At 63.1% G+C, this 24,060-nt stretch overlaps 1 protein-coding gene and 1 long non-coding RNA gene across 13 annotated transcripts; one reads left to right on the top strand and one right to left on the bottom strand.

Moving 5' to 3' along the window:
• Nucleotides 1–549: 549 nt before the first annotated feature.
• On the top strand, nucleotides 550–23,903 carry SCRIB (scribble planar cell polarity protein). Of its 12 annotated transcripts, XM_017511564.2 has the most exons (38): nucleotides 882–1,109; nucleotides 2,213–2,330; nucleotides 2,433–2,511; nucleotides 2,640–2,729; nucleotides 2,833–2,889; nucleotides 2,984–3,047; nucleotides 3,190–3,264; nucleotides 3,332–3,476; nucleotides 3,906–4,024; nucleotides 4,941–5,140; nucleotides 5,214–5,380; nucleotides 5,469–5,599; nucleotides 5,682–5,807; nucleotides 6,538–6,705; nucleotides 7,206–7,616; nucleotides 8,430–8,492; nucleotides 9,004–9,093; nucleotides 9,521–9,598; nucleotides 10,455–10,778; nucleotides 10,879–10,959; nucleotides 11,052–11,327; nucleotides 11,726–11,836; nucleotides 11,942–12,235; nucleotides 12,313–12,501; nucleotides 19,356–19,466; nucleotides 19,548–19,601; nucleotides 19,781–19,855; nucleotides 20,927–20,989; nucleotides 21,523–21,600; nucleotides 21,760–21,867; nucleotides 21,976–22,129; nucleotides 22,201–22,348; nucleotides 22,424–22,609; nucleotides 22,696–22,838; nucleotides 22,914–22,951; nucleotides 23,080–23,154; nucleotides 23,390–23,441; nucleotides 23,524–23,903. In XM_017511564.2, exons 1-38 carry the CDS (start codon nucleotides 951–953, stop codon nucleotides 23,667–23,669), a joined length of 5,046 nt encoding a protein of 1,681 aa, XP_017367053.1. In that variant the 5' UTR covers nucleotides 882–950; the 3' UTR covers nucleotides 23,670–23,903. The 12 variants fall into 12 exon arrangements, 9 of the variants coding, with proteins under 9 accessions (XP_017367055.1, XP_017367056.1, XP_037588407.1 ...); XM_017511566.2 differs by lacking the exon at nucleotides 21,523–21,600 and having other exon boundaries at nucleotides 550–1,109; XM_037732479.1 differs by having other exon boundaries at nucleotides 579–1,109; nucleotides 23,080–23,441.
• On the bottom strand, nucleotides 16,704–21,428 carry LOC108291299. The gene is made up of 2 exons (XR_001819843.2): nucleotides 20,127–21,428; nucleotides 16,704–17,178 (listed from the first exon to the last, which is right to left on the bottom strand). It is a non-coding gene; the product is annotated as an uncharacterized LOC108291299 (long non-coding RNA).
• Nucleotides 23,904–24,060: the final 157 nt, after the last annotated feature.

The following is a 24,060-nucleotide window of genomic DNA, read 5'->3' as shown; positions in this document are numbered from 1 at the left end:
GAGGTGCGGGTCCTCTAGCCCTGCTGCATGCATGGAGGCAAGCGGGTCCTCGGCGCGGGACCTGGGGAGGGGGTCGGCGCCCTGGGCTCTGCCCCGCGGGTGCCGGAGGCTGGGCGGGCGGGGCTGCCTGGGGCGCCTGGCTCCCGGGTGCGGGCGCGCAGCCATCCCGTCCGCGCAGGGTGGTGCTGGGAGAAGACGGCCCCGTGACACCTCGACCCGCTGGACAGCGCGCGCTGCCAGTGCCTTCGTGCCGCGGAGCCGGCCTTCCAGTTCGAGGGAGCAGCCTGGCGTGGTCGCCTCTCGGAAGGAGGCTGCGCGATGAGATGCGGGGTCAAGTGCCGAGGGGCCAGAGGCCGGGCTGAAGACGATGCCTCGGCCGGCGGAGGGGGCGGCCCGGCGTGGACTGCAGCTCCCACAACTCTCCGCGCGGGGCGGGCCCGGCTTCCCGGCAGGCTGTGCGCGGGGCCGCTACGGGTCGTCGGAGGCGGCGGCGCGCAGGGCCTTCTGGGGGCCGCAGTCCGGGCGTGCTGGGCGGCGAGGGCCGGACTCGGCTTCCCGGCGGGCTGCGCGGCGGCCGGGTGGGTGTCGGCGGGGCAGTCCGGCGGGCAGTGGCGGTTCCGGTGCGGCACGGCGAGCGGACGGGCTGGCGGGACGAGCTGAGCGGGACCGAGCGGGATGCGGAGCCGCCGCCGCCGCTCCCCGCGCCTCCTGAGAGTCTGAGACCCGCCGGGCCGCGCCCCCCGCCCAGGCCCGCAGTCCGAGCGTTCCGCGCGTTCCGAGCGCGGGCCGGGCCCAGCGCCGGCCCCGGCCGCGTCCCCGTCCAGTCCTGGGCGGCCCGCCCCCTGCCCGCGCCCCCTCTCTCTGCGCGGCGCCCATGCGGACTGAGCCCCGCCCCCCGGCCCCGAGCCCGCCGAGCGCCGCCGCCGGAGCCCGCGCCGCCCGCCCGCACCATGCTCAAGTGCATCCCGCTGTGGCGCTGCAACCGGCACGTGGAGTCGGTGGACAAGCGGCACTGCTCGCTGCAGGCTGTGCCCGAGGAGATCTACCGCTACAGCCGCAGCCTGGAGGAGCTGCTGCTCGACGCCAACCAGCTGCGCGAGCTGCCCAAGGTGAGCGGCCGCCCGCACCTGCCGCCCGCCGGCGCGCGCCCAGCCCCCGGCTCCTCGGTCGGCAGAATCTGCCTGGGCGAGCCACCGCAGCTTCCAGCCGGCCCTGCTGGTTTGCACTGGCCAGGTCCCCACCCCAGCCAGCCCCACCCTCCCCTCCCAGCCGCCCTGGCTGGCACAGGTGGCAGCGGTCATCAGGTGCTTGCCTGGGGATAGCGATTGTCACCGAGCCTGGAGGAGGAGCCTCACAGAGTAAAATCCGTGGGGATTCAGGGAGGTTGGTGGGATTACGGTGGAACTTGGGCTCGGGTGGCTGATGAGTACCGGCTTGTTGGGCCGCTCTGAGGTGGGGTTCCGGCCTCCTCTCCTTTTCTTCTTGGGTGCAGGCAGGGGTGAGTGGGGAAGCTCCTTGTCAGATCTGCGTGCAGGCTCTCTTTCTTTGCCTTTGTTTCTCAGGGTCAGCTGTTTTCCTAAGACTGCTCCAGAAAGGAGGATGGAGAAAGCAGCTTAGGAAGCATCTGTTTTCTGGAGACAGGGTGCCAAGTGGCTGATGCCTAAGAGTTGGGTGCCCCAAAGAATGTGGCCCCGCTCTGGTCCTGGCAGTGACATCTCTGTTCTCTTTGGCCACCTGCAGGCCTTGCACATAGCACGGTGCCTGTGGTGCCTTGTTGTTTTTGTTAAGGTTCTTTTGGGAACCATTTACTGAGTTTTTGCTGCAGAACCAAACCATGTTCGTTGTTGGGGTGCAGTAGCAGAGGCCAATGTGGGCCCCTGGAGGATGGCAGAAGTGGTTTAAGGGCTGGGTGGGCCCTGAGGTAAGACACAGAACAGGGGATAGGGGCCTTGTCTGGTTGTGAGCAGGTCCCTTCTTGGAGTGGAGGCCGGCCTGAGGAGTGGAGGGAGGCAGGCACAGTGGGCGTGTGCACTGTGTGTTTCTTTGCTTTCCTTGCCACAAATGGGGTGTCGTGGCTGGACTCCAGGACCCTGTGTGACCTGGAGGAGGCAGAGGCCCGAGGACCCTTGACTTGTGACACCCACGTGTCCAGGAGCTCTTCTCTGCTCTGGAGTGGCCACTGCCACACAGCTCGTGTCCTTCCTGCCCACAGCCCTTTTTCCGGCTGCTGAACTTGCGTAAGCTGGGCCTGAGTGACAACGAGATTCAGCGGTTGCCTCCCGAGGTGGCCAACTTCATGCAGCTGGTGGAGCTGGACGTGTCCCGGAATGGTGGGGAGCCTTGGCGGGGGCTGGGTGGATCCAGGGGCGTGTCTGCTGGGGCCACAGATGTCTTGCAGGTCACGACACTTGTTCACTGTGACCCTCTAACAGATATCCCTGAGATCCCGGAGAGCATCAAGTTTTGCAAGGCTCTGGAGATCGCGGACTTCAGTGGGAACCCTCTCTCCAGGTGGCTGGCAGCGTGTGGTAGAGTCGGGAGTGGCTGTGGGTCTTGCAGCCTGTGGTGGGTTCGGGAGGGGCTGTGGGTCCCGAAGCCCTGCTCTGGTCATCTGGAAGCTTCTGCTTCCTCCCATACAGGCTCCCTGATGGCTTCACTCAGCTGCGCAGCCTGGCTCATCTGGCCCTGAATGACGTGTCCCTGCAGGCACTGCCCGGGGATGTGGGCAAGTGAGTGCCCTCTCGGGTGGGGGCTGGGGCTTGGATTGGCCCTGCCCTTGCCGCCACTGCCTGCCTGCCTTCCTCATGCCTCAGCTCCTGGTCTCTCTTTCAGCCTTGCCAACCTGGTGACCCTGGAGCTCCGGGAGAATCTGCTGAAGTCCCTGCCAGCGTGAGTGTGACAGGCATTTTCCCAACGGCCTGGGCAGCGCCACGGCCTGGGGACCAGGGTTGCGTGGTGACACCTCACCCTGATTCCTGTGCAGGTCCCTGTCTTTTCTGGTCAAGCTGGAACAGCTGGATCTGGGAGGCAACGACCTGGAAGTGCTGGTGTGTGGAGGCCCGACAGACGGCAGGGCGGAGACCGGAGGGCCGCGGGTGGGGGCTGGGTGCCAGGGCGTGTAGTCTCCTGGGCGTGGCGCAGCAGGAGGCCTCGCCCCACAGCGACTCTTTTCTCTGTCCCTTCTTGCAGCCGGACACCCTGGGGGCTCTGCCCAACTTGCGGGAGCTGTGGCTGGACCGGAACCAGCTGTCAGCACTGCCTCCGGTGAGTGAGAGTGGGGCTGGCTTTCTGCCTTTACCTGTCTGTGCTCTGACTCTCTGCCTGCCTGCAGGAGCTTGGGAACCTGCGGCGCCTGGTATGCTTGGACGTGTCAGAAAACCGGCTGGAGGAGCTGCCGGCCGAGCTCGGTGGGCTAGTGCTGCTCACGGACCTGTTGCTGTCCCAGAACCTGCTGCGGCGACTGCCCGACGGCATTGGTCAGCGTGCCTGGGGGTGCGGGGTGCTGCTCATAGAGCCTGGCTCCAGAAGGAGCAGGGGGTGTCGGGGCTGTGCGTGGTGTGGAGCACGGGAGGATACTAGGTCTACCCAGGCTCTGGGACCTGTTTCTGAGGAGGGGTGGTGGGGCCCTGGGGCATCTCAGAAGGCTGAGGAGGCAGCTGGTGGTGCTGAAGGGGGCGGTGGAGCCCATGAGAGCAGAGGGTGGGTAGTGCCACTGGAGCCTGGTGTTTTCTCAAAGGAGGTTGGGTCAGGCTTGTTGGGGCAAGGTAGGGAGGACCCTCCTGAAGTACAGCGGCGGCAAGAGGGACTGGGGGCCTCACCCGCTGCCCTGAGGGCACCTTTGCCCAGGTGGGTAAAGCATGTCTGTGGCTGTGCTCAACCATGTCACCCTGTTTGCCCGACACCAGGTCAGCTGAAGCAGCTGTCCATCCTAAAGGTAGACCAGAACCGGCTGTGCGAGGTGACCGAGGCCATCGGGGACTGTGAGAACCTCTCTGAGCTGATCCTCACGGAGAACCTGCTGATGGTAGGGTCCAGTTTGCAAGGCAGAAGGGACGGTAGGGTCCAGCCTGCCAGGCGGAAGGGATGGGGCCAGTGGGCGTGTAGAACAAGGCAGGCATTGGCCTGTGTGTGCTGCTGGGGGTGCTGGCGGTGGCCTGACCCATGGAGCTCTTTGGACAGGGCTCCTTTCCCGTCAGAAGGGGAACCTCCTGGCCAGAGGTGAGGTGGGGCAGCAGAGTCAGGGCAGGGACCTTTGCCCTTTGCAGTGAAGAATCCAGGTTGTGTTTTTTTCTGGTGTGTGTTGTAACATGGGAGCGGTTGCAGAGAAGGCAGGGATGGGATGGATGGGTCTGTAGGAAGGGCAGATTGGGAGCAGGAAGCCATGCTGCTCCCCAGGGGCATCTGGCTGCCCCTCACAAATCAGGGCAAGCTGAGGCCCACTCCAGGGCAGGGCTGAGGGATGGTGGTGCTGCCATCCCCAGGCTGGGAAACAGGAGTGAGCTGTGGGAAGGGTGCTTATTCGTGGGAGGAGTCCTCAGTGGGGAGAAGAAGAAAGGGAGTCTAGGGTTTAGGGTTTTGGGAAGGGGCTGGCCCTGAGCAGGCCTCGGCAGCCCTAGGAATGGCAGGGCAGATGAGTGAGGCACCAGACAGGCTCGCAGATCAGTCCAGGGCACCCATGGGTGAGAGCCAGGGATGACTTGGTGGGGTGCTTTGGTGGTGGGGACTGAAGGCTGAGGGCAGTGGGCAGAGCTTGGGGAGCAGAGGACACAGAGTGGGATGGAGACGGCTTCCGTGGTCAGGTCCTTGTCCAGGTCTCCAAGGGCTGCGAGGGGTCCTGGCTGGAGCTGGCCTGGGGTCTCTGTGGCTCTGCCCTCATGGGCTGTGATCTGTCTCCCACTCCCAGCAAGCCTTTAGCACTCTGATCTCCTCTTCCTGGCCAGGCCCTGCCCCGCTCCTTGGGAAAGCTGACAAAACTGACCAACCTCAACGTGGACCGGAACCAGCTTGAGGCACTGCCGCCGGAGATCGGGGGCTGCGTGGCGCTCAGCGTCCTCTCCTTGAGGGACAACCGCCTGGCCTTCCTGCCGCCAGAGCTGGCCCACACGTCCGAGCTGCACGTGCTGGACGTGGCAGGGAACCGGTGAGTGCCAGCCTGGCCCCACAGGCCCGACTGTGGCCCCAGCGCGTGCTGACTGTGCCTGCCCGGCCCTCAGGCTGCAGAGTCTGCCGTTCGCGCTCACCCACCTCAACCTCAAGGCTCTGTGGCTGGCAGAGAACCAGGCGCAGCCCATGCTCCGGTTCCAGACGGAGGACGATGCCCAGACTGGCGAGAAGGTGCTCACCTGCTACCTGCTGCCCCAGCAGCCCCCGCCTAACCTCGGTAGGTTGCTTGCAACAGGCACTTGGTGTGGGTGGGCCTCAGGCGGTGCTTGGGGACCAGCCTGGGTCCTGACACTCACCTGCTACAGAGGATGCTGGGCAGCAGGGGAGCCCCTCAGAGAGCTGGAGCGACGCCCCCCCCAGCCGCATCAGCGTCATCCAGTTCGTGGAGGCCCCTGCAGGGGACGAGGACGCCGAGGAGGCGGCAGCCGAGAAGCGGGTAATGGGGGTGGGGACCTGGGAGGTGAACCTGCACCTGAGCCTTGCCCTGCGGCTGCTGCTCACCCTCGTCCCCACGTCAGGGCCTCCAGCGCCGGGCCACGCCTCACCCCAGCGAGCTCAAGGTGATGAAGAGGAGCATCGAGGGGCGGCGGAGTGAGGCCTGCCCTTGCCAGCCAGACCCTGGATCACCCTTGCCTGTGGAGGAGGTGGGCATGGAGCCGTAGCAGCCTGGCAGGCCACTGCCCTCAGGAGCTGCAGTGGTCTGGTCCATCCTGGGAGTGGGGCTGTGAGGGCCAGGGCAGCACAGAGAAGGGGCAGGAGATGAGGCTGGTGACAGGTTCAGGGACCTGGAGCTGCGGGGCCAGCTGGATGACGGGGTGCCAGGGTGGATGTGCCAGTCGTGCAGGGAGACCTGTGGGGCTGGCATACGGGGAGAACCAGAGGCAGGTGTGCCTGGGAGCACAGGGAATGGGTTCTGGTTGCGGGGTGGGTGGGTGTGCCTCTGGCGGAGCTGGCATGGGTATCAGTACCCAGGAAGGGGTTTGGGGCTGGCACAGCAGGCCTGACTCTCCTCACTCAGAACTGGGACACGCACACTGTGGGCACCAGGCTGTAGCAGCACCAGTGATCTGGGCTGGGGTAGGGTGTGTGGGAGGGGAGGAGGCTCGTATCAGGCGGGATTCTCCTGGGAACTTGTGTGGTCCTCGTTCTTTTTGGGAAAGGCTTTCCTTAGTGCTGGGCCGTGGAACTGTGACTTTGCACACACTAGGCCCCAGAGACGCGTGGCTTCGTTGGGGACTGGGATGGAGAGCAGCCTCAAGGGCATGAGCCTGTTACAGTGCCTGGTTGGGGCAACGGGAAGCCCGGAGTGACTGTCATGTAGGAGGCCTCTGAGCCGGGAGCGCCCTCAAAGCCTGACCCTACTTCCCACTGCAGGAGAAGCGGCTGAGCGCTCAGTCTGGCATGAGTGAAGACTCTCGCCCGTCTGCCAGCACCGTCTCTGAGGCCGAACCCGAGGGTCCATCGGCCGAGGCACAGGGGCAGAGCCAGCAGGAAGCCATGACTGCTGGTGGGGAGGCAGACACCGAGGACGGCTACGAGGAGGTGCGAACGGGCAGGGCGGAGGTGGGAGGCTGGGCCCGCTGGGTGCGGGCTGGGCCCTGCTGATGCTTCGTGGACGAGGCTGGAACCTGCGGGGCACTGCCCTGTACAGAGTGGCTGTGGGTGGTACGGGGCTGTGCTGCTGAGGGTGCCCCATAGAGCTGCCACCTAGGTGGGGTGAGCGTCTCCCCCGACAGCTGGGCTCACAGACCCCACCCCCATCACAGACTGCCTCCTGACTCCAGCGTGGGCTCCCCGGTGTCAGGCCTTGGCACCCTCTTTGTTTCTACCTGGGCATTGTATGTCTCCAGGAAGAGCCCCATGGCCTTCTGGCCTCCTCAGGGCTGAGACGACTGTCCGTCACTGGGCAGTTACGCTGAGTCCTTGTATGGAGGGAGCTTTTCAGAGCCCCTCTCTGTGGTGTGGACACGCTGCTTAGCGGGGCCTCCCTGTGGATGCGCAGCCGCAGAGCTGGGGCCTCCCTCACCCTTGCACCTGCACAGCCCACAGTGCATTTCGCGGAGGACGCGCTGCTGCCGGGGGACGACCAGGAGAGCGAGGAGGGGCAGCCCGAGGTCCCCTGGGCCTTGCCGGGCGGGAGACAGCGGCTCATCCGCAAAGACACACCTCACTACAAAAAGCACTTCAAGATCTCCAAGCTGCCCCAGCCTGAGGCTGTGGTGGCCCTGCTGCAGGGCATGCAGCCCGACGGGGAGGGCCCTGCGGCTCCCGGGGGCTGGCACAACGGCCCCCATGCACCCTGGGCTCCTCGGGCTCAGAAGGAGGAGGAGGAAGAGGCCAGGCCTCAGGAGGAGGAGGAGGAGGAGGAGGAGGAGGAAGACAGGGCTGAAGAGGGGACCAGCACTGAGGAGGAGGACAAGGAGGGGGCTGTGGTGTCTGCGCCCTCTGTCAAGGTGGGTGGCAGCCTCACCCCTGCCTGGCCCACATTCACTTGGCCCTCCTGAGCACCCAGGGCTGGGGCAGGGCCAGGGCCTGACCCACTGGCCCCCGGCCACCCAAAGAAGGTCGTGGACATGCATGCTCCACTGTTGGCATCGTGGTCGCTCTCACCAGGCCCCAGGCCTGCCCTGGCGTTGGTCTCAGTGCCAGGGGCGGCTCTGCTGGCCGGTATCCGGACCTGCTGGCAAGCACAGAGCTCGCAGAAGCCAAGCGTGGCTGCCCGCCCTTTGTGGGCCTACCAGGGCCTGTCTGCATGTGTAGTGGTCCCAGGGCAGAGCTCCTTCCTCTCCCAGGATCCCTGAGCTCTCTGGGCCCCTCCCCATGTTGTGCACTGGCTGTGGGGCTGAGGCCCTTATGGCTGTTCAGCCTTGTCGGGCCCTCCTAAGGTGCCACACAGGCCTTTGGGGCACCAGTGTGCCCCTCTCTGGTCCTCAAGTCTCTTCCCTGTGGCTCACAAAGGGTCTCACCTGCTCTCTGGGCAAATTCAGATGCCAGGGGAGGCCCCAGGCCCCTCTCCCTGCCCTTGATGACAGCCCATCCCCAAGCGTGGGCCGAGGCATGATAGCTGAGCCTGGTCCCCGTGAGCCCTGCTGGTCCTGGGTGTGCAGCGTCACTCACGCCTCCAGGATGGAGGCGCCTGTGGAGTGGCGGCCAAGGGAGCTTGGTGTGGTCTCTGTCCTTTCTGCTCGTGGCGGGGGCTGGGTGAGGCGGTGGTGGTGGTCTTGGCGGTGGCTAACCTGCATGCCTCGCTGGTCCTGTCCTAACAGGGGGTGTCGTTTGACCAGGCCAATAACCTGCTGATAGAGCCTGCTCGCATTGAGGAGGAAGAGGTCTGTACTGCTCGCTCTGCACTCTGGCCGGGCCGCTGCTGGCCTTGCTTCCCGGGCTGCGGGCTCGTGCCTCTCCCCACCCCTGTTGCTTGAGCACAGACCCCCCCGCAAAAGAGCTCTCAGATGGACCTGGGCTAGCCTGTCTTGTCAGGGGCGAGCGGAGAGGTTGGGCCGGCTCCCGGCAGCCACCTGTGGCGCTGAGGCTTACCTCTCTGCAGAGGCGGCACAGCCTCATCCTCTGACGGGCGGCAGGGAGGCCTCGGGCCTCCATCACCCAGAGGTGGACAAGCCCCGGTCCCCCACACTCTGCAGAGAATTGCTCTTCTGCTGGGGTCTCGGGGCTTCTCCAGCTGGCCCTTGCGCTGGCCCTGGGCGGCGAGTGGCATGAGACCCCATGCAGCTGCGCAGGGAAAGCCAGAAATGGTGTCTGCACACCGGCGGGTTCTCCTGCAGAGAGCACAGGCATCCCTGCTGCGGCCTTTCCTGGACACCTCGTCTGTTCTGTTTCCAGCTGACTCTCACCATCCTGCGGCAGACTGGGGGCCTGGGCATCAGCATTGCGGGTGGCAAGGGTTCCACGCCCTACAAGGGGGATGATGAGGTGAGCACTGCCTGGGCCCCACCGCCAACCGCCTGTTCCACCTCAGTTCACACCAATGGCGTGCAGGCCCCTTGCCCTGTGGACACTTCCACGTCCTGACATGGGCTGGGCCCAAGGCACCAACTGTTGTAGGATCCTGAAGTCCAAGGGCAACCTGAGGGAGTATGGGTCTGTCCTCCCTTCTTGGCCTCCCTTCTCTCGCCAGGTGCCTCTGCACCAGGCTTGGGGCCACGAGCTGTTTCTTGGGGTTGATCTGCTCCTTCCAGCCTTGGCACTCAGGATCCCGCAGTGGCCAGCGCTCAGCCCTCCTGCTGGCCAGGGCTGGGGGCTGCTGAGAGTGGGTCTTCCCCTCCTGGTTCTTCTGCAGAAGGGGCAGGACTACGGGCCCCCTTTCCTGGCCCCTGCCAAGCTTGTGTCTGTGCTCTAGGGCATATTCATCTCCCGGGTGTCCGAGGAAGGCCCTGCAGCCCGGGCTGGAGTCCGCGTGGGTGACAAGCTCCTTGAGGTGAGTTGGGAACCCCTTGGCCCCAAGTGGCAGCTGTGCCCTCTGGAGGTACACAGTGCGTGGTATTAGGGTGATTGGCTGCCTTCTTCCAGCCCCCCAAGAGTTCTAAACACAGGACACCAAGACTTCTAGGCGAAGCCACAGAATCAGTAAACCCCAGGGGAGAGCCATCTGGGCAAGAGGCCCCATGGGTCTGGCAGCGGCTGCACCAGGCACAGCGGCCTCTCCAGGAGGGGCCAGGCTATGGCTGGTCTGATGGAGTTTGGACCCTGTATGGGAGCCCTGGAGCTCCCGCCTGGGCACCTGGCCATCCAGCCTGGGCACTCGTGTCAGGGGGCTCAGGAGAGGCACATGCTCTTTTCATAGGGACACCCTGAGGGCAGGTGAGGGCCCTGAAGCCCGGCCAGGAGGCGTCTGCCCACGGCTCACGCTGTTTCTGCCACTCAGCTCTTCTAACCTTTTCGTGGGAACTCTTGTCCCTGGGTGTTGGGGTGGGAGCGTGGGTCAGTAAGCCCGTGAGCTCAGGTGTGTGTTGGGCTGCTCAGATGGGCAGGAGGCATCCAGGAGTGGGGCTGCGTGTGGCCTAGTTGTGGGGATGTCTGCCTGCCTCCCGTGGCCAACCTGTGTTCTAGCCGTGGGGCTGCACACATGGGTTTCCAAGGACCTGGTTTGGGGCGGTCAGTGCCCACGAAGAACCCCGTATGTAAAGGGCTAGGGTGGTGTCAGAGCCTGGGACCTCTCCCCCTGCCCTGTGCCTCAGTCTCCCCGTCCTGAAGGGAGCATGTGGAGCCACCAGCGCTTGGCTTTTGGTGGCTGCACACGGCTCTGACGTGCATGTGGCCTCTGTGGCCCGCAGGTGAACGGCGTGGCTCTGCAAGGCGCCGAGCACCATGAGGCCGTGGAGGCACTCCGGGGGGCTGGCACTGCGGTGCACATGCGAGTGTGGCGTGAGCGCATGGTGGAGCCCGAGAACGCAGTCACCATCACGCCTCTGCGGCCAGAGGATGACTACAGTCCCCGGGAGCGGCGGGGAGGGGGCCTGCGCTTGCCCCTGCTCCCGCCCGAGAGCCCGGGGCCCCTCCGGCAGCGACATGTGGCCTGCCTGGCTCGAAGTGAAAGGGGGCTGGGCTTCAGCATTGCTGGTGGGAAAGGCTCCACACCCTACCGGGCTGGTGATGCGGTGAGACTGGGGCCCAGGGCCGGGGAGGGCTGCTCCGGGGCCGGGGAGGGCTGCTCCAGCCTCACTGGCAGCCCTGGCTCCCCTTCACCCTCCCCTGCAGGGCATCTTCATCTCCCGAATTGCCGAGGGCGGTGCTGCTCACCGCGCCGGCACGCTGCAGGTTGGCGACCGAGTCCTCTCTGTGAGTGGGGTTGGGGCCCGCCCCACACGCCCTCCCTCACCCTCTGTCCCATCCTGCCCTTGGGCCTCCCTGACTTAGATGTGTTCTCACAGATTAATGGAGTGGACGTGACTGAGGCCAGGCATGACCATGCCGTCTCCCTGCTGACTACTGCCTCCCCCACCATCGCCCTGCTGTTGGAGCGGGAGGCTGGGGGCCCTCTTCCTCCCAGCCCTCCACCGCATTCCTCCTCACCCCTCACCGTTGCCGTGGCCACAACCAGCACCACCCCCGCCAGCATAACCACTGCCACCCCCGGGGATCCTGGGTTGCCGAGACTGGCCCCCAGCCTGCTAGCTACCACCTTGGAAGGGCCATACCCAGTGGAGGTGAGACACACGCCCACCCAGGCGCCTGCCCAGCTTCAGCTGTGGGTGCTGGCCCTCCCAGGATCTGCCCTTTTGTGACCCTGCAGCCACTCTGGGTGGGAAGTTGGCCTGCTCGCCCTTTGCCCTGTGGCCCCTTGAGACTGGGGCTCTGCCCCACAGCCAAGCTCCTCAGTTTGGTTCCGTCAGCAGCCTTCTGGCCAGCCACATGGTCACAGTCAGCAAGGGTGTTGGCCCCACGCTGCATACCTGCTTGGGCAGCCAAACGGTGGCACAGGAACCCTCATGGGCACGTTAGGGCAGTCCCCGCCCACCATCTACAAGGACCTGGATGGACTCGGGAGCATTCCCACACCCCTTCCCTGTCGTGACCGAGACCTGTCCCTTGTCCGTGTCCCCAGGAGATCCGTCTGCCGAGAGCTGGGGGCCCTCTGGGGCTTAGCATCGTTGGAGGCTCTGATCACTCTAGCCACCCGTTTGGTGTCCAGGAGCCTGGTGTGTTCATCTCCAAGGTAGGGCAGCCCCGCCAGACAGCTCTGAGCAAGGCGCACCCATCCCAGGTACCAGCTCAAGTTGGTGCGGCCTTGTCCACCAGATGTCACCCTCCTCCCTGACAGGTGCTCCCGCGGGGCCTAGCGGCTCGCAGTGGCCTGCGGGTTGGGGACCGAATCCTGGCAGTGAACGGGCAAGATGTGCGGGAGGCCACGCACCAAGAAGCCGTCAGCGCCCTGCTCCGGCCCTGCCTGGAGCTGTGCCTGCTGGTGCGGAGGGACCCAGCTCCCCCAGGCCTGCGGGAGCTATGCATCCAGAAGGCGCCCGGGGAGAGGCTGGGCATCAGCATCCGAGGGGGTGCCAGGGGCCACGCTGGCAACCCCCGTGACCCCACAGACGAGGGCATCTTTATCTCCAAGGTGAGCGCCCCGCAGCCCACCCCAGGCCTTACTCCCCACCCCCAACCATGTTCCTCCCATACCACGTCTCTCCACAGGTGAGCCCCATGGGGGCAGCTGGGCGTGATGGCCGGCTACATGTGGGTTTGCGGCTGTTGGAGGTGAACCAGCAGAGCCTTCTGGGCCTGACGCACAGCGAGGCGGTGCAGCTGCTACGCAGCGTGGGCGACACCCTCACCGTGCTGGTGTGTGACGGCTTCGATGCCAGCACCACTGCAGCCCTGGAGGTTAGCGCCCCCACCCCAGGAACCAGGCTTCCCTCTGGCCCATCCTGAGATGTCCTGAGCCACAGACGCCTCTCAGGGCGGGCGACGGGTCCTCTGTGCCTCTGGGTCTGGGAGGTGCTCTGCATCAGCTGTGAGGGGTGGGGAGCTGTTGGGGGGGACGCCCACCTTCCCTTTCTGCTGAGCTGTAGCCATCGAGCTGTCCAGAGGCCTGGCCCAGGTAGGACAAGACACATGAACAGATAGGGGGGTGTGTCTGGGGCACACTGCATGATTTGGTCTTGAAAGAAGTTGTTGAGCCACCGGCGACTCGTGCAGAGCCCACGAGGCTGTGACGGGATGGCTTGGAGCCCTGCCATGGCCCACCAGCCAGGCAGACTCCTCGGGACTCTGAGAGTCCCCGCTCCTGTGCCCAGTGGCACCCTGTTCCTCCCAGCCTGTCCCTGGGCCATGCCTGACTTCAGGGCACCCCCTCTGATGACCTCTCAGGAGAGAGCTCCTTCCCCAAGATCTTCTACCCAACGGCTGGTCTTTTATTTCTGGACTGCAGAGCAAAAGCCCTGACCGGGAGTTGGGGTGCAAGGTGGGGCCCTAGGAGTCTCCCTCCCAGCATGGCCTGGACCCTGGACAAGCGCAGGGCACTCTCATCCCCCTTCCGTCTTCTCCCTCATGCCGTCCTGGGGGTCCCCCAGCAGGCCGAGATGGCTTCCAAGGGCACAGCCAGCGTGTGCAGACCGAGTTCTCACCTGGAGTGGGGTGCAGGGCCGCAAGAGGGTGGGTCATGGGAGGGCCCACACCCATGGCTGAAGCTGGGGGGTGCCTGGGCAGGGGCATGTGTCTTCGTCTGAAGCAGCCCCCCGCTCCTAGAGCATGTGCCCGCTGGTCACACAGGTCCCCAGGGCCCAGGCGGCTGTGTCATGCTCCCTTTGGCATGCACGGCTTCCTCTCCGTAACAGCCTCTGGGATGGGGAGGCCTCGCGTCGGTTCTCTCTTGCAAGGGATCTCTGGGATGGTGGTTTTCTGCCAGGCTGGCAGCCGTAGAATGTGTCCTGACCCATGGCCAGTGCCACCCAACACTGTGGGAAGTTGGTCTGCATTCATCTTTTTTCACCGTAGGCGCCCCCCCCACCCCGCCCTGGGTGGAAATTGCATCCCGTTCATATTTTTTGGTCCACAGCTGGATGTTGGGCTTGGGGCTGGCGAGCCAGCCTCACCCACCTCCTCTGCTGTCCTCGAGGGAGTCCTGGTGGTTTCTAGGGAAAGATTTCCCTGAGGGCTCAAGCCGTGGACCACCTGGTTCTCAGAGCCTTGACTTTTATTTACTTATTTTAAGTGTATGTTTAAATACATTTTGAATAATATTTGACAGATTTACTCATATACTTATTTTTTATTAGAGAGCCTTCTCCAGGAAGGGCTAGATGTGTAGAAGGCGGGGCTGGTGCCGTGTCTGCAGCCGGTGTGCGCCCGTCTGTCTGTCTGTCTGCGTGCGGCCGGCGTGTGCCCGTCTGTCCGTCTGTCTGCGTGCGGCCCGCGTGCGTCCGTCTGTCCGTCTGCGTGCAGCACTGCTGTTGGCCACAGGTTGTCCTTGCATCTGGTCGGGTCCCCCGTGAGTCTGCCATGACACATGGGTACAGGAGGGATGGCCTCGCAGGAAGGGATCGGGGCAGGTCTCAGACATCACACTCTGGCTGGCAGCTTACCACAGAGCTACCTCCACACCCTCCCTGATGTTGAGGGCAGAGACCGTTTCTGCTGCGTCTGGCAGGCCAGGGCCCCAGAGCGCGGGGCTGAGAGCTGTGATCCACCACCGCCGCTCTCCCAAGTCCACCGTCTTCCTGGGGGCTCGCCATCCGCCCCAGCCCTGTCCTTGCCCTCCACTGTCTGCCTGGCTTCTGTCCAGCAGGGCTTGTTGCTCGTCTTTGTTCGGTGGGTACAGGTGTGATATCCTCCAGCTCTTGCTCATTTTTTCCTTGAAAAAATAGGATCTTTTGAGTTACAAAAATGAAAATGTTTAAGTCTTCTGATTTCTTTATGACTTCGGGATTCTGGTTTTTTTCTTTTGGAACATCTTCCCTACTGCAAGATAAACATTGTCCTGTTTTCTTCTAGTATTTCTGGCAATTTAAAAATCATAGCTCCATGGTTCACCTGGACTTGTGATGAGGCCTCCTAGTCGCCTAGGCTGGAGTGTGTTGGCAGATCACAGCTCACTGCAGCCTCCACCTCCCACACTCAAGCCATCCTCCAGAGTCACTGAGACCACAGGCGTGCGCCCCCACGCCCAGCCCTGCTGCTTCCCCACTGATTTGGGGGACATGTGGTTTTGTCGTGTGTTCAGTTCCTGTGTGCTCCAGGGTCTGTTTCTGGACTTGGTTCCAGTGAATTGCCAGCTACTTCTGAGCCAGCCCCACACGTTTAAATGCCTCACTTTACAGCAGGTTTCATACCTAACCCTAATGGTCGAAGCTACCCACTCTTCCTTCTTGTCTTGAGAAATTTGTCTGTCACGTGTTTACAAGTGAACCTGCCAAGTTCCGCACAGAAGCCGACTGGAATTCTGGGTTTTCACAGACTCGTATGTGTTATCTGCGTATGTGTATGTATTTTGAGGAAGGGTCTCGCTCTGTCACCCAGGCTGGAGTCGTGGCATGATTGCTGCTCACTGCAGGCTCAGCCTGCTGGGCTCGAGCCATCCTCCCCCCACCCCAGCCTCCCGGTAGCTGGGACTACAGCCACACACCACCACCCCTGGCTCAAAGATTTTTTTAAAGTTTTCTGTAGAGAAGGGGTTTTGCTGTGTTGCCCAGGCTGGTCTTGAACTCCCAGGCTCAAGTGATCTGTCTGCCTTGACCTCCCAAAGTGCTGGGTTTCCAGGCGTGAGCCCCGTGCCCGGCCTTGGGGTTATCTTTACGGCGAGTTTTTCTCTAGCGCATTCTCTGGTTGCTCTTGCTGTCCTAGTAATTCTGCCGCCCTTCCCACCCAGGCCTCTCCCATCTCCCCTCCTTCAGAGCTTCTGGCCCCTTAGGGGTGGTGCTTGCCTTGTGCTCAGGTTTAGGGGACATTCATCTACTGTGATGTTTGCTATAGGCTCTCATGATGACGTTTTTTAAAGGGGTGCGGGGCTGTTTCTGTTTATAACCTGTAAGAATTGTTATCTGAAGCTGGGGCCCTAGAAGCTTCCAAAGGTGGTTCCTGACGTGTCTTTCTGTTTTTAGGGTTTTCATGAACTCGTGAATCTTTGTTTTCCTGATGGGTTTCAACACAGTGTTCCCTTGATGTCCCCTGATCAGGCAGGGAATATTCCCCAGCTGCTTTGACAGGACATTCTTTGTACTTCCTGCCCCAGCCCTGGATTCCACCACGGTTGTGTGGAACCTGGCCCCTCTCGGTGGGAGCCGAGTGTAGAGCTCCTAGCCGTGGGCCAGGCGGGCTCAGGACTCTGGCTCAGCCTCTGCCGCTCCATGGCCTCTGCAGCAGATGGAGGCTGAGAGGTGGAGATTTTTATATCCATGAAAGAGAAAAATCATGAGTTTGTACTGTTATATTTAGCTCATTTAAGATTATAGGGTTTTTTACTAACTTTTGTGATGTTAGATTTCTCTTTTTCTCATAAAATCTTCAATTTCTTAATTTCAAAATTAGCTGAGTATGGTGGCACGCACCTGTAGTCCCAGCTACTGAGGCGGCTGAAACAGGAGGGTCGCTTGAACCCAGGTGTTTGAGTCCAGCCTGGGCAAGACAGTAAGACCCTAAACAAAAAACAGCGACCCCAGTGGTACGACTGAGAGCAGGACCGTGGGGTGCTGAGTTCTGGGAGGCCATCTTCCTGAGGGCTCACCCGCTGGGATGAGCAGTTGGCAGCCTCCTGTGCTCTCAGCCACTTGAGAGCCTTCTGTGGTTTTGCCGCCAACTTGATACACAGTTGGGCTGACTCGTTTTAGCTTTTAGGGTGAGCTTTTTAAAAATCTGTGTCTTTTTTTTTTTCTTGAGACAGTCTCACTCTGTTGCCCAGGTTGGAGTGGCATGGTGTTAGCTCACTGCAACCTCCTCCTCCCGGGTTCAAGCGATTCTTCTGCCTGAGCCTCCCAAGTAGCTGGGATTACAGCCATCTGCCACCAGAAAGTCTGTTTCTTAATTGTGTAAATCATCACGTGGTTCCAAAGTCGAAATCATAGATTAACTTCAGAAGTCCGGCATCCATCTCTCTGCTCTGAGGCTACCAGCTTTATTAATTTCGGTTTATTCTACCTTTTGTTTCTTTTTGAAAAATATAAGCACATACATAAGTGAATTTTATACTTGGAGAAAAGTTGCAAACACAGGACAAAGAACGTGTGACACGCAGCCCTGTTCCTGGCCCAGCCATCGTGCCGGGGACGTGCTCCGTCGAGGAAGGGCACGGTCCGGTCCCTGTGGGGTTTGGCCGCTGCACCCCTCTAGTCTCCTTCCATCGGAGCCTGCCTCTGTCTTCGCTGATTCCTCAGACCTTGATGCTTCTGGTGGGCACAGGCCCTCCCTGCTGTGACTGTCCCCATGCTGGGTCTGATGTCCTCACAGGCTTCAGCATGTGCATCTTGGCGGCCGAGAAGCCACGCGTCTCCACGCCGCTCACTGGGCCCGCAGCTGATGCTCTGAACCGCGGGGTCAGCCAGGTTTCCCCTGCAGTTCCTCCTGCCCCTGGAAATCAAGTGGTTGTAAGAGGTGCTTTGAGAGCACATGACATGCTGCTTCTCACCCAGCTTCACCCGGGTGCCTCAGCACCTCGACGGTCCCCGCGCGGGCCTGAGGTGGTTGGCGACAGTGCCCTACCCACCACCCCATGCTCCTCAGGTGGCTTCCTGCCCTAGAACCTTCCCTTCTCCCAGTTATGTCACCTGCTTGCCTGTTCATGTGGGCTCACAAGGAGTCCGTTTCATTAACAAGGGAATTTCCATTTTATTTCATGGCTGACAGCTTGTTACCATCGTTATTTTTTTTAATTAATTTTTTTTTTTTTTTTTTGAGACAGAGTCTCGCTCTGTCACCAGGCTGGAGTGCAGTGGTGCAGTTTCTGCTCACTGCAACCTCCACCTCCCAGGTTCAAGCAGTTCTCCTGCCTCAGCCTCCCAAGTAGCTGGAATTACAGGCGCCTGCCACCATGCCTGGCTAATTTTTATATTTTTAGTAGAGACAGGGTTTTACCATGTTGGCCAGGCTGGTCTTGAACTCATCCTCATGATCTGCCTGCCTCAGCCTCCCAAAGTGCTGGGATTACAGGCGTGAGCTGCCATACCCGGCCCCGTCAAAATTTTGATGCTCAAATTGTCCCAGCCTTGGCCCATGAAGGTGCTTGAGGGCCTGACTTATTCTGACACAACCTCCCCTCTCTGAGCACCTCACCTTCCGCGTCCAGGAAGTGCTGGGCTCCTCTCCTTGCCCTGCCTGGCCCTGGAGTCAGCCATTTCTCTCAGGAGCGGTGGTTCCTTTTAGTGGAGGGTGATCCGTGGAAACTGGTCTCGGCACTAGATGTGGAGAGTGCTCTCAGGGGAGCATCTCAGGACCTCTCCAAGGCCAGAGCTAGGGACCATCCTAGTCTTTTCCACAGTTATTCCTAGAACGGTAGAGCATGAGCTCAGTGGCCTTTTCTGTGTCTGAGCAGCTCTCTGTCGTGAGAGGCTGGGCTGCCTGCGACCTTGCTTCCCACTCTGCCAGGCCCCTGCCTCTCTTGGACCTGCCCAGGGGCTCTGACTTACTTCGGAAATTGAGAAGAGAGGCACCTTGTTTGTCCTCCTGGGTCTGTGAGAATCTGAAACAGGTGTAGGTGAGGCTGGCTGTCGGACTGCTTTCATGATGCTCTGGTGTTTCCAGTGATCTTTGCTTTCTGTGTTTAGCTGCTTGCTTGTCGAGCGCTTAGAGTTGATGATGATTGTACCGTTGTTCTCTGTGGTGACAGCGTCCCTCTGCCTGTCTCACGTCCCGTCCCCACTGGTCTGAGCGGCCGCTCTCTGTGCCTCCTGTGTGTTTGCCTGGCTTCTCTGCCCACCCCTTACTTCCCATTTCGGTTATGTTTTTAAGCAACAGCACGGGGCTGTGTTTGTCCTTCAGGCCACACTGAGAGCACTGTGATTTCACAGGGACCCCGTCTGTGAAGAGGGCCAGGAGTGATGCCTCTCTCCACTGTGCCGCCTCTGGCCGCTGGTGGTGGAGGCTAGAGCCAGTCCCACTGACCCCCGGGGGCTTGGAAGTGAGCTCTTCCCATGGTTCTGTCTGCCTGTGTTTATTTACCCTGGGCTCAGGATCCAAGTACAGCTTGTGCCCAGCCAGAAGCCCCTGCCTGTCCTGGCCCTGTCTCCCCGGCCCCCTCTGCCGTGCCAGCCACTGGTGTGGGACAAGATGATTTAGGTCTGGGAAGTGCAGAGCTGGCCGGACCTCCTGCATGGTGTCCTTTGTTTAAGAACCCCTACTCAGCACTCACGCCAGGGTCCGGAGCCAGCCTGTCCGCCCGAGGGGCCGCTCTGTGCTGGCAGGTTCAGCGCCCGCTGCTCACCCCTCCTTGCCCCGTTTTGGAGGCTGTCAGTTCTTCCTGAGGGTGACTTTACACGGTCGCCTGCCTTGCCCTGCCCAGACAAAGTGGCAGGCATCACGCCACTTTGTCTCACTTAGCGCAGACATGACCATGTCCACAGCAGCCTTGTGAGCTGTGAGGGGATGGGCCGGGCCGGGGACAGGCCTGCCGGGCACTGGAGGGCCCAGCAGAGTGCCCTCTGAGGCCGCCCCCGCCATGCAGTCGGCCCCACGCGGCTCCTTTCTTCACCTTTGCTGGCTGTTCTGGGCTGGGGCCGCAGTTTCCCCTCAGCCCACACCCCTTTTCCCAGGTGTCCCCAGGTGTCATTGCCAACCCCTTTGCGGCAGGCATCGGCCACCGGAACAGCCTGGAGAGCATCTCTTCCATCGACCCGGAGCTGAGTCCTGAGGGCCCAGGCAAGGTCAGAGGCGCCTGCAGCCGGCAGCCCCAGGGCCAGGGAACCTGAGGCCGGCAGCACCTGATGGGTCCGCTTTGCTCACAGGAGAAGGAGCTGCCTGGACAGACCCTGCACTGGTCCGAGGCCACAGAAGCCGCAGTGAGTGGGGTCACCCCGCCCTTCCCATCAGGGCACTGGATCGGGGTACATATTGCCCATGGGGTATTAGATAGTGACCCCCGGGACCCCCTCCTGTGCCTGTGCTGTCCCCCTTCCCCCGATGGCTGGGGGCGGCCACGGAGCTGCCCTTGCTAGTGCTGTGTCCACTCTGCTCCCAGGGTCGGGGTCTGGAGCCCCTGAAGCTGGACTACCGTGCCCTGGCCGCCGTGCCCAGTGCTGGCAGCGTGCAGAGGGTCAGTGCCCAGAGTGCGGTGCCCCCACCTTTGTCCTGTTCTGCTCATCAGCTACCCCAAGATGAACGCCAGGGCCTTCATGGAGGGAACCTTGGGTGGCGGGGGGGCCAGGGTGGGAGGAGGCCGCATCTGACCTGCAGGCTACCCCAGCCGGAGCGTGGCCCCCAGCCTGCCACGTGCTTGTCAACCCTCATTCTTGACCCCAGCCGTGCTGCCCCACCCCCACCCTGAGCTTCGGATGGGTGACACAGTTCGAGGCTCTTGTACTCACCGAGCAGGCCGATGTGGTGGTGTGTGAGCTTCGCCTGCTGTTGGGGGACTGCCCAGCCTGAGGGTGCAGGCTGGAGGTGGAGGCTCCTGGGGGATTGGGCAGGCACACGTCACTGAGGGAAGGATGGGCTGGAGCAGCTGGAGGGGCAGTCGCTGGGGACGGGTGGGAGGATGTGCAGGCCTGTCCCTCCTGAGAGACACAAATAACCCTCCCAGAGGGTGTGTCCCGCCACCCTTTGCTGGGAGGCCCAGAAGGAACGTGAGTGACTGGGGGGGCAGGCTCTGCCAGGCCTCTGCAGGGGTGGTAGAGTGGTGGTGAGGGGCTGAGGCAGCGCATGTAGGGGCTCTTGGGTACCGACTCAGCCATGGGCAGCGCTGAGAGGGAGGCTCCCAGGAGACCCTTCATCCTCATGAACAAGAGCACAGCTGTGGGGGCAGCGGTCAGGGCCCCGCTCGAGCCCTGAGGGCTGCACACCGCAAGTGGGGGCTCCCCGCCGGCCCCTCCCCTGAGCCCTCCCTTCCCTCTTCTGCAACTGTGCTGTCTGCTCCCATCTCCCCTGCAAAGCTCCAGCCAGCACACAGCCACGGAGACACCAGCTGCCCATCCCAGGCCCCTGCACCGTGGGGGTCGGGGACAGCCTCTTCATGCTGACCGAGTACCTGGGTGGCCCTGGGCTATAGTCTGTTTGGGGAGCTGAAGAGCTTCTGTGCCCTCCAGGCAAGCGCCAGGGCCCCCAGTCCCTCCTGCTCAGGGGCCACAGCCCTGCCAGGCCTCACCCCACCCACTGCCTGATCCTCCAGGTACCGTCTGGAGCAGCTGGAGGGAAGATGGCCGAAGGCCCCCGCTCCCCTAGTGGCCAGCAGGTGAGTGTCCCGAGTTAACAGGCGCGCCCCACGGCAGGTGGAGGGCAGGGCAGATGGCCAATGTGCAGGGCCCCCTCCTCCAGGGAGAGGGGGTGGCGTGCGGTTGATTCCGGGCTTCCCTCTGCTACTACGGGGCCTGCTGTGCGAGGGCAGCCAGGAACACTTTCCTGGAGGAGCTGCCTGGCGATGGGCTGGGGGCCCGGGCTTGCTGTTCTGGAGGAGCTCAAGCTCCGGAGACCCCGGTCGTTGTCTTGGGCCCAGCCTCCCAGGGTCTGCCGGCCTTGCCCCTGCCTGCCTCTTGTCAGGGAGTCCTTGCCCCCCACTATTGGCACCACCCCCAACACACTACCACGTGGGGGTTGGGGTGGCAGCACCTGTGAGACCCAGCCACAGCTCAGCACCTCACTGGCAATATGTCAGCGCCACCCAGGCGTCTCTCTCTGTCTCTCTCCCCGTTTCCCCACCCCATCCTTTGCCTTGAATCCTTGATCCTGCTCTCTTCTGCCCCTGCTGCCCCCACCTGCCTTTTCCAGACAAAACCAGGGGTGATCCAGCCATTGGCTCAGGCCTGGGGCTCCCCAGCCCCCAGGGGCAGAGGTGGTCCCCGCTCCGTGAGTGCTCTGTCCCATGGGTGGGGTGCAGAGCCTCCTTCCCTGGCAGGATGGTGGGTGGGATCAAAGGCAGGCAGTGGGGACAGCGGGTGTTGGGTTGGGTGCAGCTGCAGCCCCGACAGCTGCCCAGCGTAGCTCACGAGAGCCCCACCCCCCCAGCCACCCTCCCCTCCCTCCCCGGATGAGCTGCCTGCCAACGTGAAGCAGGCCTACAGAGCCTTCGCAGCTGTGCCCACTCCACACCCTCCTGAGGACGCCCCTGCCCAGGTGTGTGGGGGTAGCACCCCTCCCTACTTCGTGTGGGTGTGGTGGGTGCCCCGGGGCCCCAGTGCCCCAGAGGAATGCCAGCCAAACCTCAGGGCCCGCTCCCCCCAGCCCCCGACGCCTGCGGCCTCCCCGGAGCAGCTGTCCTTCCGGGAACGGCAGAAGTACTTTGAGCTGGAGGTGCGCGTGCCCCAGGCTGAGGGCCCCCCTAAGCGCGTGTCCCTGGTGGGTGCTGATGACCTGCGGAAGATGCAGGAGGAAGAAGGTGAGGGGCACAGAGTGGGGTGGGGACTGGGTGGAGGCTGGCCCAGCTTGACCCGCCTGGCTCTCTGGCAGCCCGGAAACTGCAGCAGAAGCGAGCACAGATGCGCGAGGTGGCGGAGGCCGGGGCCGGAGCGAGGCTGGCCCTGGATGGAGAGGCCCTGGGCGAGGAGGAGCAGGAGGATCAAGAGCCACCGTGGGCCGGCCCAAGCCCCACTGCAGGGTGAGCGCCCACGCACCAGACACCCCGCTCTCGCCCCACACACCCTCCCCACAGCACATCCTGTCCCTTCCTTAGGCAGAGCCCAGTGTCCCCCCCACCCCCGGGAGGTGGCGCCCCTGTGCGGACAGCCAAAGCTGAGCGGCGCCACCAGGAACGGCTTCGAGTGCAGAGTCCGGAGCTGCCGGCACCTGAGCGCGCCCTGTCCCCTGCTGAGCGCCGGGCCCTGGAGGCCGAGAAGCGTGCGCTGTGGAGGGCGGCCAGGTAGGCCCCTGGTTGGGGGTCCCCACCCTGCCCCGACGCCTGCCCCGGCTCCTGCCTGGCTCACCCAGCCTTGCTGGTCTCCGCAGGATGAAGTCGCTAGAGCAGGACGCTCTCCGCGCACAGATGGTCCTCAGCAGGTCCCAGGAGGGCCGGGGCACTCGGGGGCCCCTGGAGCGTCTGGCCGAGGCCCCTTCCCCCGCGCCCACCCCATCACCCACCCCTGTGGAAGGTCCGTGGGTCTGGGAGGTTGGGGGGTCAGCCTGCCGCATGGGCCGCTTCCAACACCTGCTTCTTGTCCCCCCAGACCTCGGCCCCCAGACCAGCACCTCCCCGGGACGCCTGGTGAGGAGCCGGTGGCTGTGCCCGCCCTTCACCCCCGAGACATGGGGGGGTCTGGCCTGCCCCCACCCCTGTGGCCCTCACCCCTTTCCTCTCACTCTCTGCCTCTCCCCTCACGCTGTCCTTTCAAGCCCTTGTCTGGAAAGAAGTTTGACTACAGGGCCTTTGCAGCCCTGCCTTCTTCCAGGCCGGTCTATGACATCCAGGTACCCGGCCGCCAGGCCTCTGCATGCCTGCCACCCCGCCTGCGCCTGCCACCGCCTCTGTCCGCTCCCGCAGGGCCTCCCCTCGCTCTGCCCACGCTCTGCCCTCACCCCGCCTCTCCATCCCCTCCCTCCTTCAGCTGGGCTGTGTGGGCCTCAGGGCTGGGAGCCCACCTGTCCACGTGGGTGGTTTGGGGCAGGACTGGCGCCGGCCTGACCAACACTCTCCCCATCACAGTCGCCGGACTTTGCTGAGGAGTTGAGATCCCTGGAACCATCTCCCAGCCCTGGTGAGTTGGGGCTGGGTGCAGGGTGAGCTCCCCGGAGCCCAGCTGCCCTCAGCTCACTGCCCCCCGTCCCTGCCCCCCCCAGGCCCACAGGAGGAAGATGGAGAAGTGGCCCTGGTGCTTCTGGGCCGGCCCTCACCCGGCGCTGTGGGCCCCGAAGATGTGGCGCTGTGCAGCAGCCGCCGCCCCGTAAGGCCTGGGCGCCGTGGCCTGGGCCCTGTGCCCTCCTAGAGGAGCGGGTGCCTCCCCCAGACTTGGGGTGGGGGCCCTGCCAGCTCCAGCACCACCCTTGCCCTGAGTCTTTTAACCTGGGTTTTAGCATTTTAAAGAGACCCCACAGGAGTTCCGGCCTCTGACTAACTGCCCCACCCCAGCCGAGACCTCGGCGAGACTGTAACTAGTGATGTTTGTACAACCAAAGACTCTATTTTGTGGTTTAAGGAGAATAAAGTTGACTACATTTTACCTCCCATCTGTCTGTCCACCCCCCACCCGCTGGCACAGACGCCTCCTGCCCTCCGAGGCCAGGCCGAGCTCCAAGTGCTGCACCCTCACCCGCCCTCACCGCACACAGGCTGCACAGCTGCCAGTCCCCAGCAGGGCCTCCCCCAGGTGCCTGCAA

Source organism: Cebus imitator, unplaced genomic scaffold (genome assembly GCF_001604975.1).
Source record: "Cebus imitator isolate Cc_AM_T3 unplaced genomic scaffold, Cebus_imitator-1.0 Scaffold449, whole genome shotgun sequence".
In the NCBI taxonomy this organism is placed as follows: domain Eukaryota; kingdom Metazoa; phylum Chordata; class Mammalia; order Primates; family Cebidae; genus Cebus; species Cebus imitator.
The sequence above is the reverse complement of the archived record's forward strand: the minus strand, read 5'-3'. Positions and strand labels throughout refer to the sequence as shown.

Coding starts and splice junctions, on each gene's coding strand:
- SCRIB (XM_037732477.1), top strand. CDS start 951: ATGCTCAAGTGCATCCCGCTGTGGCGCTGCAACCGGCACGTGGAGTCG. Junction 5,141..5,213: donor CTGGACGTGGCAGGGAACCG/GTGAGTGCCAGC, acceptor CCCGGCCCTCAG/GCTGCAGAGTCTGCCGTTCG. Junction 7,617..8,429: donor TGTCTGCGCCCTCTGTCAAG/GTGGGTGGCAGC, acceptor CTGTCCTAACAG/GGGGTGTCGTTTGACCAGGC.